The following is a 15,749-nucleotide window of genomic DNA, read 5'->3' as shown; positions in this document are numbered from 1 at the left end:
CGTGCTCTCGCGAGAGCTGCCGTTGGGTGCCGGGTGGCTGCGGCGGCGCGCGGCTGAGGGGGCAGCGGCGTGGCGGAGGTCGGTGAGCTGAGGGGGAACGGCTCGCCTCGGGGGGGACGGGACGGGGAACGGCGACAGAGGCGAGGTCCCCCGCCGGGCGGGCGGTTGCGAGCAATACGTGTGTGGGACACAGGCGGACACGAGTTCCCCAGCCGCGGCCGGGCGGAGGCGGGGGGGTAGATGGCGGCGTCGTTAATTTCTGTGAGGGATTTCTGTCAGTTTCGCCGCCCGCTTCGGGCTGGTTTAAGAGAAATGCGCGTCCCCGTTCTCCGGGAGGTGGTGGCCGGGTGTCCCCGCGCCGGGGCGGGGAGCGCGGCCCGGGCAGGCCGGGCTCGGCGGGGCCCGGGAGGGAGGTGTCCGGCGGCCCGGCCTCCCGCTTCGGCTGCCGCCAGCAGTCGCCGGCTGGAGGTCGTGCAGGCGGCCCGGCCTCGGTCGCGCATGACCGGGCAGGAAACTCTCGTTCTGTGGTGGAGGCCTGACATTGATCCAACGCGAAGGGCGTGGGTTGATTTTTTTTCTTCCCTGATCTCGCCTTCTTTTTATGCCTATGAGACGTTAGGCTGCTAGCACGCCTAAAGTCATCGCACTCCTCGATCGAATACTCGGTTTTCAAAGGTTGTGGAAGCAATAACAATCGGAGTTAGAAAGGATCAGGAGTTGTCGTGCACCGTGTGTATGGAAAGTGTGGAAAACGACTGCTGTTAGGTAGTGGGTAGGTGGTTTGAGCCTGAGCTTTCGGGGATTTTGTTAGTCATTCTTTCAGCTTTAAGCTCGGTTTTTGTGACTGGGATTAAAGGGAAAAGCTGACAGAGGAACAAGGTTGTCTTTCGCTGGGGTTTTCGGTAAGTTATGCGGTCGCAGGAGGGGAAAAAAGCTGACATTTAAAAAATACTGTTCATAACTCTGTAAGTGCATAAGGTTGCATTGATGGATATACATAGAGCGTGGCAATGCCATCTTTGGGGCCATAGGCTTCAAGCAGAGCAAGGGATTTGCCAGTTGTTTCCCAAAGGGATTTAAATGCAAAAGTCTGAAAGATGGTCGTGTTGTAATGTAAAATCTGTGTTAAGATAACAGCATGTCTTTGCTGTTCTGGGATGTCTGCTTTGGTATTGTAGGTAATTATGGCATGGTGATTTCAGGCCATCATATTTAGATATTTTGTGATTTTATTTGTGTGCCTGCTGTTCTATACTTAAAAAAGATATTTACGATCGATGAAATAAAATGCTGATGAGACTTATTGTCTCAACTGCACTGGTGACTTGCGACTCCTTGGAACCCGGCTCTTGTGAAGGCATCTCAGTACAAGTGCTTTGTGCACTTGGCCGGGCTCTTCCAGGGCTAAAAATAGGCTGAAAAGGCAGATCTGTGTGTTCAGGTTTGTGGCATATCCAGTCCGGTGCAGACAGGTAAAACCTACTTGAATTTTAGGAAACGTATCACCTGAAACTTTTTTTTAATTATTATTGTTCCATAAGATGTTAATTTCACTTACTCAGAACTGTTAGCGGTACTTTTTTCTGCACGTGGCCTGTGACTTACGAAGTACGGTGGCACACAATTGTTTTGAACTAAAGTAATCTCCCCCCCAGCAGACGTTCTGCACAGATAGTGGGTCCTGGTGTTGGCGCTGTACTGTATAAAATGCTTGTTATGCTTGGATGTAAATGGAAATGTCTGAGATTCAGCTTGTGTACTTAGAGTACTTCACTCCCTGACCACAACTCCCACATACCTAATTTGGGATAGTTACTTAAGAGGAACTACTGTTTTTCTGGTGGGATAAAATGGAAATGAAGAGTGATTTCAGTTCAAACAAGCCAGCTGGTTTAAAACCACATGAAGTCAGGTCACAGAGACCTTTAGAACAGCCTTGTCCTGCCAACTGAAAGAAATCATTCCACATTTATAAGTAGAGCCTGTTTGGTTTTGTTCCGTTCAGAAGCTTTTCCCCAGCAGAGGCTTGGCACAGCCATCTTTTTGAGGTTATTCAACACCCATTTGAGGTGGAAAACAATGATCTTCCTGGGTGCAGCAGGCATGGTTGTGCTGAAAGTGAAAAGCTGGTAAAACCAGTTTTCTGCTAGCCTGTTAGCAGATTGCTGGGCAAGGAAGGGTTGTCGTCTCCTCCTTCTCCGCTCCCAGCCACTGATATTTAATTATAATCTAAATTTTAAAAAGGATTTTTTTTTGTCCAGCAGCTTCTGATAATAGAAGCAGGAGAAGGCTATGGGAAGTGGTACCGCGGGGGTGGCGGCAGGCAGACAGTTTGGAGGCTGGAGATGGTACAGAGCGCTGGGAGGAGTGATGCTGTGAGCACAAGTTTTGGCTGCGGGGTCTTTGCAGGGACAGCCCTCCAGCCAGCCTTTTGGGTGTCAACAGAAGCAGGCAAAAACCTCTCTGCAAGGACTGGTAGTTATTTTGCAACTGGGAGCAATAGTATTATCTTCCTGCCTCGTTTGGGCAGTTCTTTTGGTTTCATAGCTATACCTTTTTTGCAGATTACGTGCAAGTGCCTACGCGTGCTTTCCCCTGCGTGTGAAACTGTGGAAGCAAGGGGAGACACGATAAGAATTGTGTGTGTAGGTGTCATCTCAGTCCCGCCAGGAGCAAACCGCGTCCGAGCGGTTTGTTATCAGGCGGATTTCTGGAACTTGCAGGTGCAGTGCTGGACCAGGGACCCTCTTGGTGCAGGGGGTCTGTGCGTGGCCGGGGACGGAAGGTTTGATTTGGCTGCTGTGTGTCCCTCGGTGCTGCCGCAGGAACGCGCGCCGGACGCCTTAGCGCTCGCCTGTGCTGTGTTGCATTTATTGCACGAAGAAGGCGCGTTGCCGGCCTTCTGAAGTTGCAAGAAACTGTGGTTTTGTTGCAAAATTCTCTGGTTTTGCGGTTTAAACTGCCGGCGAAGGCAGGAGGCGCTGGGTATTTTCGATAGGGGAGGCTGGCACGGACGTGCCCGGTGCCGCTCCCGCTCCCCGCCCCGCAGAAGGGCTGGCGGAGCGGCGCGGCGGCCGCCCCGGCCCAGGCCCCCCGCTCCCTCCCGCGCCCCCGAGGCGGCTCCGGCGCCTCCCCCGGCCGCTGCCGACGTGCGGGCGCGGCCGGGCGCTGTGGCGGCGGGGCGGGGCCGGGCGGGGGCCGGCTGCCCGGCGCGATAAGGAGCGGGGCTACGGGGCACCGGGGCGGCCACCAGCGGCTTCTTCCCCCGCGCCGTGACCGGGTCGCCTGTAACGGAAAGGGCTCTGTAAGCAGGGCGCTGCGGAATTGCTGCCTTCGCCACGGAAAGTAAGTGCAATTTCAGCTGGTTTGCGGCGGGGGGGTGTGCGTCCCGTGACCCATACCCGTGGTGGGCTGCCGTCCTGCGGATGGAAACGGTTCAACGGTGTGGAAATGGCCAAAAATGGTGATTGCAACCATGTATCCTGTTGCAGAAGTAATTGTATTTTGTTACTGTTGAGCCTAAGCCTATGATCTCGGGTATTTCAGAGCATGGGACCCGAAAACGTCTTAAAACATCTCGCAATGTTTGGTGATAATCGGGATGTGAGGAAATGGGTGGTTACCCCTGCTTGTTTTTGTTAGAGGCTTGTGGAAATTGAAAAGAAGGATGGATTGGCACTCATCCTCAACTGTAATGTTAGTTTTATTGGGTAATTTTTGACAAAGCTTAAGGACAGCCATTTTACAAGAGCTGGCGGGCTGCAGGAGAGCAGCATTCATTCTCTCTGTATACATTTGGGACTCTTGCAATCAAATGAAAAATCAGAAAAGCAACAAATGCAAGTATTTTCAGAGGTCATTCGAGGAGCCTGTGTAAATTCCTTAAATTTGACTGTGCCAGTATGAAGTTGCTCATGCAAAGTGTGAAAAAGTAGCATTTCTCCAGGCATTAAGCCCAATTCCCTAGTGGCATAAAGTCAGAAAACACAAAAATGGCAATGCAGCATAGTTTGGACTTGGCATTTGTAGATACACAGCTTAATGTATTTTTCACAAAACTCTTATAAGTACATTATCTACTGTGTGAGCAAACATGGCAATTACATTTAGCCTTTCAGACTTTGATCATTTGTTATGTAAGAGTACGATGAATGAAATAAGAAAGACCAATATGAATTTTTTGTTTACTTTTGAGTATGTGACAGCTTTTAATATATCTAACATCCGTGTTTTCTTGGCAGGGTATATCTCTGCCATTGCATTAATACTTTTAGATTATATCTGACAGCTCGGGCTCGCGCTTACGTTTTGACTGTAGGTTGTACGTGAGAGTTGACAAGCAAAATAAAATCTAAGGGCTGTTATGAAGAGAAAGCTTCCCTTTTATTGAACATCACTAGCAAGGCAAAGATCATGAAATCTTACAGAACTGAACCTGTGAATGAATTAGAGTATGTGAATACAAGGGCAAAACTGGCATTCATAGAACAGAATGGAGAATGATGCATTTTGGACTTCTGCACCCTGTCTATAATTTGGTGTAGAATTAACATAAGCTTAAAACATAAATTGAAGTTGACTTCTCTTGTAGTTGTGTTCTGTGCTTCCTAGAAGATGAGACGACATGGTGAGGATGGGATTGAGTTGGGTGCAGGGTCTCGGTGTGGCTGCTGTGCCTGCTCCATGTCTCACGGCTGGGGGCTCTGGGGAGCCCCTGGTGTGGAGGGATCCAAGGGAGATGCAGCCTCTGCCACTGCCTCACAGCAAACCTGGCTTTTCCTGTCAGCTTCCACTTGCGAACCACTCCTAGCCCTCTGCTCTCTGAAATACACAACTTATATGTATCTGCTGCGCCTTGGCAGCAGATCTACAGAAGGATTTTTGGGTTGCGGTTTATATGATCATGGAGCTTGGAAATTGCAGCCTAAATAGCTGTTCAGTTGCACAAGCTCCATGGTTGTCTTGTCATATTCAAAATACTCTTTTCAGTTCCCTCCAGAGGAGTGGTAAAATCGATGAAATATTTAGATTAGTACATGTGTAAACTTTAAATAATTCTGCTGGGGATTCCCATAGCTGTCACTGATGAAGAATTGTTTTAAACAGACTGTTTACTACAAACCTTTAGTTAGTGCTTCAGGGATCCCATGAAACTTAACAGGAGAATAGAAACTCTTCAGTAACAAAATACCCACCATTTAGAAAAACTGCTTATATTGGCACTTCCCATTTTTACTAAAAATCTATATTTAGCTTTTTTCCCTTACTTGCAGAATCCTTACCAGTGTAACTTCTTTAGAAATTTTGTATCTGAGCCTCTTTTACTTGAGGATATACCGAAGTTGAGTAAGTTACTGTGGCTGTGACCAGGACAGAAATAATGGGCAGTGGCTGAAAGTTTTAGCCTTTGCAGCTTGGTAAAGAGCAATCTGCGTATCAGCACTTCATTTTTTAGTCCATCAAACTGTATTAGAATTTTTGTTTAGTTAGAATTAGTTTGTTTAGTTAATTTAGTAGAATTAGTTTGTTTGCCTGCAGCTGAAAAAAAGTTTGTCTGAAACAGTTCCTGCCCCTTGAGGCCATCCTCCCCCAGCCCTGGCAGAGCTGCTGAACCTTGCCTGAATCAGCCCTCGGCTGCTGGAGTTTGCTGGCTAGACATAAAAGCCAAAGGGAGGTGGATGGCAGGGGAGGATTGCCTAAGCTTCTGCGGTTGAAGCTGTTGTCAAATATCTGTTGGTTTTCCTGCGATTGTGCAAAATCTGTGGGCTGAGGCATTTGAGAGACCATTGTCACCCCTGGAGAAAGCTCTATGTTTAGAGAACATGCATTGGTGTAGGGTCTTAGGGGTATTTTTGTTCACCTTTATAGTGGAGCAGATGGTTCTTCATATGATGCCCTTCCTCTTCCATTAAAGAGGAATAGAAACTATTATGAAATATTTTTTTTCGTTGTGTTTTAGGAACACTCCAAGAATGAGTCCACCACAAGATAGAAGTAGAAATTCCTGCAGCAGTGAGCCTCTGGTGAAGTGCCTTCAAGCAAAGAAGGACTTGGAAACAGCTATATCTGGAATTGTCAAAGCTGAACAACAGATTAAAGAGAACTGGCGGGAGGTAATTTTAAATTCTTTTAAAAAATGTTTTAATAACTAACATGATTTTACTGCCAGTTTTTATTATTCCAGAGTACTTTCTATTATGATGATGGTCTGAAATTTTCCTAAAGACTTGCAAGTGTCTTGCTGTGTAGTTTGGTCATGCTTTTGATAAAGGTATTACTAGCTTAGGCACGCAGAATTTACTAAAGCTGTTGGTTGAAACATCAGAATAGAGAGATACTGTTCTTTGATACTTCTTTAAAGGTAGCCTTGGAACTTTTACTACCTTGAGTCATGTGGTGCTGTGGGTGACTGTGGTTAGTTTTTGAGAAAGGAATTGCTCCAAACATACCACTTCTCTGTGACAAATACTGTTTTGTAATCAGCACAGCATATGCTTGTTCATACTGTTTGACAGATGTTCTAGAAATGGCACATATTACCTTACAGGTAAAAGCCAAGATTCACAGCCACATAAGCCGGCACCTGGAATGCCTGCGCAGTCGTGAAGTTTGGCTGTTCGAGCAGGTAGATCTCATTCAGCAGCTGAAAGAGGAGGCGTTGCAGCAGCAGGCGCAGCAGCTCTATTGGGTAAGAGCTGGTTGCAGATTGTTGCACTGGCATTTTTAAGTAAACTTTCTCCTTGCAAGTATTTTCTCAATTTTAATCTTAGAAGCCAAAACAATATCATGTGTTTTGTCTTCCATGCAGTATTTGGGACAATTCAACTGCCTTATTCATCAGCTGGAACGCTCCTATAGTAATGAACTTGCAAACCAGATTTCAGTTTGCTTGGAGAGGTAAATATATTTTATGATGCAAGTTATTTTGACTTATGAATTTAACCTGATTTTTGATTCTAATAGAACTAACTCACTGTTTCCACGTTTGTAATGGTTCTTAGAAATAAGATCTTTAAAGCAGTCTGAGATAGGATTCCTCTCATCTTTTTTACCCTAGATTGAAAAAACAGGACTATAACGAGCAATGGAGGTACTCACTTGTTCAGATTATTTCAAATATTAGATGTTGATGGCAATTGAAGTAAGAAGGAGAAACTTGTGTTTTGCTGGCTATTTATTCTGTTCTTGATATGTGGATAGGAATCTCTATGCAAGTATTAAAAGTCTTTTGGTTACCTAATTAGTGCTAAGTCAGCTTGGAAGCCTTTTTATGGAATAATGCACTCATTCCCAAAAATGACAGATGAAGAAGATTGTTGGGTTTTTTTCCCTTTTTCTTTTTTTTTTTTTTCCCTTCCCTTAACTATCATCTTTCTTTTTCAGACTGGGAAGTCTGACTCTTAAACCAGAGGAGTCTTCCATCCTGAATTTTGAGGCTGACACATCTTACCTTCGACAGGCTATTACCTCATTTGGTTCAATTAAAACGATGGTAAGCAACCAAGACTTGCCTGGGTTGGAATACTTGAAAAAAAAATTTTCTTGAGGCAGTAGTGCAATGTATTCCAAGTGATATTTGTACTTTTAGTTATAGCTTGAGTGGATCTTGAGTGAGTCATACAGTTTTAGCTGTATAATATATACACAGTGGTTTATTAACTATTGCATGTAGTTCTGATTTTGACTGAGTTTAGATCTAGTTACATACAGGTTATTTTAATATATTTTGGCAGAGACTGAGGGAATGATGATTGTATTCGTACTCCACTCCAGCAACTGAAAATTTGTTATGGTTTTCTTTAGATATTGTATATCTAAAGAAAAGTTATACAGAGCGATGACTTTCTGCAATACAAATATTTTGAGATTCTTATGTAAGCAGCGTATCTCTTGTATGATCAGAGAAGATTCTCTTAAAGGAAGTGGACTGAAGGTAGTATTTTTATAGTAAATCTTTCTCCATTCTGTTTTTAAATGTTGAGAGAACTGTTAGCTTTACTTTGCTTTACTTCTGCTTTATTGTAGAATTCACCCTAGAAACTGGACAAAATTGAGATTTAAATTAACTTTTCTTTCCTTACAGCAAACCTCAGAGAGAGAGAATACTTCTCCCTGGTTCCCAGGGCAGAATTGTGCCCTAATGAACTGTGAGCAGGTAAGATTAAGACTTGTATCTGTGAATGTTTAATTGTATTAAAGGGAAAGGAGAAGTCACGCACAGTATGTAAGCTTGCTTGAGTAATGACTTCTGTTTCTTTGTTAAGATGTTTGAGTAGCCGGTAACAGTCGCTGTGGTCAGCATTAGTGATCTGATGTTCTGGCTGCTCCAAGAACAGACGTGCAACAACATAGTATGAAAGTGAATTTGAAGTGTGACTGTCAGTCAGAATTTTTTTAATTTAATATTTCTTGATGTTGTCAAGTCAGGACTTGGAACTGTCTGATTCCTTTTAATGCAGAAATTAATGGTTAATCTTATGTTGGGCTCTGCACAGAAACAGTGTCAGTGAAGGAGGGTAGCAAATCAGTAACGGGAATTGTGCTCAGAAGGAGGGTTTTGGCTGGTTTATGCAGGATTATGGCTGTGTCGTGGTTTGACCCCAGCCAGCAGCTAGGCACCACACAGCTGCTTGCTCACTCCTCCCCAGTGGGACACGGGAGAGAATTGGAAGAGTAAAAGTGAGAAAACTCATGGATTGAGATTAAAGACAGTTTAGTAGGTAAAGCAAAAGCTGCGCATGCAAGCAAAGCAAAAAAAGGAAATCATTCACTGCTTCCTGTGGGCAGACAGGCGTTCAGCCATCCCCAGGGAGACAGGGCTCGATCATGCGTGATGGTTACTTGGGAAGACAAAATGCCATAAATCTGGACATCCCCCCTTTCCTTCTTCCCCAGCTTTATATGCTGAGGGTGGTGTCACATGGCATGGAATATCCCTGTGGTCAGCTGGGGTCAGCTGTCCCAGCTGTGTCCCCTCCCAACTTCTTTTGCCCCCCAGCCCACTCGCTGGTGGGGTGAGGAGCAGAAAAGCCCCTGACGCTGTGTGAGCGCTGCTCAGCAATAACGAAAACATCAACACTGCTTCCAGCACAAATACAAAACAGCCCCATACCAGCTACTGTGAAGAAAATCAACTCTACTGCACCAAAACCAGCACAGGTACATTTATCAGAATTTTGTGTTGTAGAAGGCGTCGCTTCCGTTTCTTGTCATTTGCTCTCTGAAGAATCTGGGATCACAGAACTATTGGTGCAGTGGTTTAAAGTCATACAGGCGACTGAAGATTTACTTTTTTCTTAATTAGAAGGGACTTTTTTTTCTTTTGGTTCAGAAATACTAGTGCATGTTGAGTGCCTGTTGTGATGCTCACCATAGGTTGCCTCAGCAATTAGGCTTTCTCATAACCAAGAATGTTCTTTCTCAGCAGAAAACATTGTGTGGGACAGTGAGCGCCTCGCTTGCAGACTGGCTACTTGGAAGCAGACCTGTGGGCGTTTGCCAGGCTCCGTATGTGCCCAGCACCAATCTTGAAGAATGGGTTACGCAAAAATGTGTGTCAGAGCCCAGCCAGGTACGCCTTTTATGCACTAACCTAGTTTTTAATAAAGGGGAAAACACCGTATCCGATTGCAGGCAGAATATGGTGGGAATTGAACCTTCTGTAATTCTCTTCACTCTGCCTCATGTTCAACTTCTACTTTTGCACTTACTATCAGAATTCTCCAAGCTCTCACTGTGTGAATGGTTACTGAACATTTGTCTTTTAGTGTTAATACATGCATTTCAATATGTCTTTACTAGGATTTAAATTCTTCCAAAGTCTGTTATTTTGAGCAAGCGTGGGGAAATCTGAAAGACTTGGAAAACTGGCTCCTGCAGAATCAACAGCGTGATGCTGCTGGGAAGATGGACTCCCCGGGCCGCAAGGACTCCACCTCTACTTTCAACTCCTCCGTTTCCGCTTTTGAACAGGTGGAGGAACTAGAATCCCTTGGACAAGAAGAGATGGACCTTTCTGACTGGCTACTTACTCCTGACACAGAAAATGGAAGTAGTGCTGCTTCAGATGAGAAATGGAAGTATGAATTCAAACCTTTTAGGGAAGAATTCAATTTGAATGATTGGCTCCTCAAAGCTGAAACATGTACCAGTTGTCGTGGCAGCCAGATCAAAAGTGTGGAAATTGAGAACCTGGGAAATCTGAAGTGCCTGAATGAGCATCTTGATGGAAAGAAATCAGCTGCTGCATCTGCTGTCAATGCTTGGCTGCTTCAGCATCCCCAGGCCCCATTGAAGGTGGAAGATGTGTGCAAAGCTAACGACGTGTGTGCCAGCTTTTCAGAGTGCGTGTGTGACGAAAACTGTGGAAAAGAGGCTCTGTGTAAATGGCTTCTGAAGAAAGAAGGGAAGGATAAAAACGGAGTTCCAGTCAGCCAGAAAGATGTACCAAGCCCTGAACAGGAGAAGACCAAGTCTGCTGCCAGTTCCTGGCTTAACCCCTCTCAGCAGCTCACAGGGGAACCTGTTAGTGCAGAGAAAGCGGATTATTCAGCAGAGATCGCAGAACCCTTGAAAGTATTGCTGGAAAGGCCTCTGACAAGCTGGCTAGCCAAGTCTGAGCACAAAGCAGAGAGTGCAGAAGAAAAGGCGAGTAGGGAAAAAGCAGATAATAGTTTCAAGAGTCCTTTCCTAGACCTCCTGGCTCCATTCCACCTCCCCTTGAACGTAAACAGTTGGGTGTTGACTTCAAACAACCTAGAAAATGCTAATCCGCCTCCAGCGGAAGATAAATGGCTTCTACGCAAGAAAGCACAAGTGAGCACGTTCCTAAGTTTTTGTTACTGCTGGGTCTTAAGCCAGTGTGTCGGGTTTATTGTTTTACTGCATGTAATGCCTGCCTTCTCTTCCAAATTCATAGCTCTTCTGGGTAATACTGACAGTTTTTGGGTTTCTTAGCTCTTTTAATGTTTTCAGTGATTATTGCTTAGTTACTTAAGCAGGTGAGGCCAGCGTCCAACACAAATGAAGTTAACATGTTTTACTAAATGAAGAAAGTATTTGTCTCAAAGACTCAGAAGTCAGTTTTATTTCTTATTTAACACTTGACAGAATTTTAAGATACATCAGAATGTGTTTATGTTTGGAGATAGATCAGTAATTGAGGTGACTTCTCTTTCAGGATTTTGGCCTTCCTACAGTTTGTGACCTTTTTGCATGTATGAAACTCAATGGAGATAAAGAAAAATGGCTGTATCGGACTCCTTTACAGGTAGGATGCACAGAACGCCTTAGAACAGCTGAGCCTGAACATAACGCGGGGGTACAGAATACAGATGCTGGCAGCTAACTGTTGTCTTCAGAGTTCTCTAAATGTGATGTTTAACAGTGTTGTGATTTCCTCCCCGTAGACCTTTCTAACAGCTTGGACCATTCTACTTTTCCATTATTCCTCCTCTTTTGATCACGAGCCAGGGACGGAATTACTTATGTTCTTGAGTAAATCACTCTTCAACTGATTGATACTTGGTAAAATCATGCTAATTTCTGTTCTAACTAGAACATGCAATTAATGTCTAAATTTCCAGGTTGCTTCTTTCTTATCTTGGTAATGTATTTACAGCTGATGACGTGTTTTTCCTTTCTGCTGAGATAACTCTTTTATCATGGTTTTTGAAATTCATGAAAAAAGTCCTTCTCAGCAGGCAGACTTCAAACCCTGAAAGGCAAGATACTCAGTTCCAGGAAGTATTTTAGTATGATTTTTTTTTTTTTTTTTTTTTTACCCAGGGCGCCTTACACCTGTTTTTTTTTCCCAAAAGTGTTGCTTTCTGTTTATTAAAGAGGATAACCGAATTTTAATTTTTTTTAGATGTGAAGAACTGGAAGCATTGAAATCATCCCCTTCCTGCTGATCAATCGCACATCACGCTGAGTGACTGCAGCCAGCTGAATTCTTGTGTTTGTGTTTGGCCATCTGCTTTTTCTTCTAAAATTATAACAAAAAGAAAGATTCCCCATATAACAGAGTTACGGTGCAGAAGATGCCTTTTTGTTATGATTAATTCTGAAATGTAAACCCACTGAGCATAAGCAATCCGATACTCTAGAGGTGTTAGTAAATTCGTATCTGTTATGGGACTACATGAATCTTCTTCAATGGGTTGTCACTTGAAGTCTGTTGAAGCCAATGCAAGTACAAAGCAGAATCTCTCTGGTGCTGTGAAACGTCTGCCTTTGGCAGGGAGTTCCGAAGTGTTGCCTTTCCTTTCAGCTGCTACGACTTTGTCATGCGTTGGGTTCCAGCTTACTGGGGTTGCAAGGTCACTTAGGCTGTATTTGGAAGCAATTTCTTTTACTGAGCAGTTGCTAACTTTAAAGGTTTCATTTGCATCTTGTATTGGTGCATCTCCCGGCTGCGTGTGTGTAGTGCAGGTTTTGAAAAAAATATGAATTTATGGGACCTGACAGGGGAATTGGTAACTTTAGTTTTGAATGAAAACTTCTCTGGCAAATTTTTGAGCCATTTAGAGAACAGGGCACGGTGTTAACTTTCATGCGTCAGTAGATGAGATCCTACCATGTCCCCAGCATTTAGTAACTATTTGAATTTCACTGAAAAAGCTGTAAGATGAAATGTGTACATTTTTGCTAGTTTTGATAATTCATAATGGGCTTTTATTGACTAAACCACTGCAAAGCAGGCATCTTAGCCACATAGTATTTAAAGGTAATTATTTGGGGAATTAGATGCCTTCTCATCAGATTGATGATATGCCGTTTAATTGGGAAACACTAACTTGGCAAACTGCGTGGCTCCCACTGATCCATTTTAAAGATATTTAAGCTGTGGATTTCCGTGCTGTTCTGCATATGAAAGCAGGGTCGGGTAACTCTGATCCCTGTAGCTGTGGACATAATATGAGCAGTACCTCTTCAGGTGTTTAGCATTTTGAGCCCACAGGAAGGAGTGCGGAGATGTTGGATGGAAATGCGGATCCTGCCCGTCAGATTGCATGAAAAACTGTGAAGTTACATAGTTTCTGGTGCAGCTTATACTCACTTAACAAATTGCTCTTGGGGACTAGAAAAACAGCCTCCCCTTCTCCCCATCGCTGCAGCCTGCCTGGCAGCAAGAGTGATTTCAGTTCTTCACAACGCGGTAGGAAGGAAAATATTAGCAAGATCCAGCCTTGGTCTCACCTCTCAGCGTGAACACATTCCTGTCTGACAGAACCTGTGCATTTGGGTAAAAATAAGTTTTTATCTGAGAGGGGGACACTGTGCATCTGAAACCAGACCCTGAAAGGGCTTAATGTCAGCGGACCACTCGAGGCTTTCGTACTTCCATAGTTGAGGCTTTACGTTTTTGAAGTTCACTTTCCCTTGGAAGGTGTCCTTGTTGCTGCATGGGGAGACTGCAGGGTGACTAACTCCAATAACAGCCTCATTTGCTTAGCAGTTGAACTTACAGGAAGGCGACTGACGTGCAGCCCACCTCTTATAATTCCTTGTAGTTGTCATTGTGTGCTACTTTGTCAGTTCATTATGAGCCTTTAAAACTTGGGGGTATGTATTCCTTTACTTACTCAACTGACTTATCATAATTGATATTTATGTAAAACATTGATTAGTCTTTTCCATTAAAAAATAATTGCAACCAAAGGTGTGGTATGTCTGCTTTGCAAGATGGTTAACAGGAAGTGCTGCGGCGCGTTGCCCTGTTAACTCCTGCTTGGATGGTGCTGCAGCTGTGCTTCCATCCCCGTGCTGGAGTCGCAGGTTTTGGCTCTGCGTTTTGCCCCCCCCCATGGCTGCACAGACCCCGCTCTCCAAGCAGAAAACCCCAGCACCAGGTACGGCCTTGGGGGAAGCTCCTCACTGTCACTGCACCGCAACAGTCCCACCACACAGGGCTGCTGTGCCCCAGTCACCCCGCTGCTACTGGCTGCTGTAAGAAATACAGATTTAGACAAAATGACATGTTTGTGTCTTATCACTTTAATACTTAAGGAGGATTTATGGACTTTAGTGGCCTTCAGTCGTCTTCTCCCACGCCTGTAGAACACCTCTGGTCTGGCTGCACAATTGGAAGTTAGTTTCTTTCCAGCTCTTCTGCTCTCCTGGTTTTTGAACATCTGGCTCCCTGCATGTTTTGTTCCTCCTTTGAGGATTTTCCACTCTTTTAAACTCCTGGCTGCATTGTAGCATTAAGAGAACATTCTCACGAGAGAGCAGCTGCGCCTGGCAGCCTTTCAAGCACAATACCTTGAATTTCTCGTGGGTGTGTGTGTACACGTAGTTTTTGTAAATGGACTAGAGGTTCTTTGTTAGAAGCGGCCACGTGCAGAACTTCCAAACACGTATGCTGAATGTTTAGCTTTCAAAGACAGGGGAAAAAATACGTAAGGTGTTCCAAAGACGAGGAAGACAGAGTAGCAGAAGCAGAGAACACTGTGGCTTACCAAACACTTGGAGACCTTTCTTTGAACAATCTGAGATAGCACATCAACGCCTTGTACAGAGGAAAGCTGAATTCCATTTCTCTCCCTCCCTGTGGAGCTGGAGCAGTTACCTCTGCTTCTCCCTCAGCCGAGTTTCTGTAACAAACGAATCCTCCCAACTTGCTTCTGTGCAAAATAACTGCAGTGCTTTGGGGTCGCACAATGGCTGTATTGGTGAAAGTACGGAGCTTTACGGCTAGAGTATGGAGCTTTACAGCTACAGACTTTACAAGCCAAGAGCTGCCATGGGCAGCCAGGGAAGGTGCCCTGGGCCGCACACGCACGGCAGAGGGCAAGGTCAGCACTTGGCAGGCGGTTCCTCACAGTACAGGCTGGGCGAGTGAGGAAAAAACCTGCCATTTCCTCCATCAGGCACACTTGGAGACCAGGAAAACCCTTCCCAAAGGCGGGAGCCAACGCTACTGCAGAGCTCTTGTCAACTCCGGGGCAGGAGGGTCCTTCCCAGCCCTGGGCTCCTGGGGCACCAGACGGCTGCAACCTGAACCTGCTGTTGCACGAGCCTGGCAGCTGTTGCAGGGGGAAGAGACACCCACAGGGAACACAAGACCAGCATTAACCGTGCTGTGAAAGTACCAAAAATGGCTGTAGCGGCCTTTGGTATCACTGCGGTGCCTGGCGTTCAACAGCACAGGCCAATACTCACATACTACACAAAGCTCTGCTTAAAACATACCCATTTCCTACTACCCAGAATTTATTATGCCAGGGGTGACCTCCTGTTAAAGCATAAAAAAGATTTTTCCTTCCTCCTTTTTCAGTCCCAGATGAGGTGAGAGGACGCAAGCTAGGAACGCTGGATCGTTTTTCTGCCCTGGCACATGTTTCCCTCCTGTTTTCAGAAGCAGCTTCTGCTTCATGGAGGAAGCTGGAGATTCCTACTGCATGCCCAGTGATTTTTCAACAAATCCCCCCAACTGCAAGAGCAGTCCCCTGCCGACGGGATGGCGACGGGATTCTCTGTTCCCAAGACTACACAAAAGCAGCTTTACAAGATTAAAAAAGCTTTCACTATACCTGCTACCTCAGACTGCCTCACTTGCTGCCGCAGCACGGAAACCTGCCTCGCATCTACCAGCAAAACTAGAAGCCGTGTCTGGCACTGCAAGAGGACAAACGCCGCGCTCCAGCACGGCCGAGGTCTGCCGTGCCCACACTTACGTAATACCGCATGGGAGGACTGTAAGCAGCTTGCTAAATCCTGTCTGCAACTCCATCTTGCTTCCTTTT

At 45.2% G+C, this 15,749-nt stretch overlaps 1 protein-coding gene across 6 annotated transcripts; it reads left to right on the top strand.

The window, feature by feature from the left end:
* On the top strand, positions 1 to 13,662 carry NCOA4 (nuclear receptor coactivator 4). 6 transcript variants are annotated; one of them, XM_063337804.1, is made up of 10 exons: positions 1 to 78; positions 5,960 to 6,113; positions 6,548 to 6,688; positions 6,809 to 6,897; positions 7,384 to 7,492; positions 8,084 to 8,155; positions 9,425 to 9,571; positions 9,802 to 10,815; positions 11,180 to 11,269; positions 11,870 to 13,662. In XM_063337804.1, the coding sequence occupies exons 2-10, from the start codon at positions 5,973 to 5,975 to the stop codon at positions 11,873 to 11,875; spliced, it is 1,809 nt and encodes a 602-aa protein (XP_063193874.1). In that variant the 5' UTR covers positions 1 to 78; positions 5,960 to 5,972; the 3' UTR covers positions 11,876 to 13,662. The 6 variants fall into 6 exon arrangements, with proteins under 6 accessions (XP_063193874.1, XP_063193873.1, XP_063193871.1 ...); XM_063337803.1 differs by lacking the exon at positions 1 to 78 and adding an exon at positions 357 to 560 and having other exon boundaries at positions 9,428 to 9,571; XM_063337801.1 differs by lacking the exon at positions 1 to 78 and adding an exon at positions 358 to 560.
* Positions 13,663 to 15,749: the final 2,087 nt, after the last annotated feature.

This window comes from Chroicocephalus ridibundus, chromosome 6 (assembly GCF_963924245.1).
Source record: "Chroicocephalus ridibundus chromosome 6, bChrRid1.1, whole genome shotgun sequence".
In the NCBI taxonomy this organism is placed as follows: domain Eukaryota; kingdom Metazoa; phylum Chordata; class Aves; order Charadriiformes; family Laridae; genus Chroicocephalus; species Chroicocephalus ridibundus.
The sequence above is the reverse complement of the archived record's forward strand: the minus strand, read 5'-3'. Positions and strand labels throughout refer to the sequence as shown.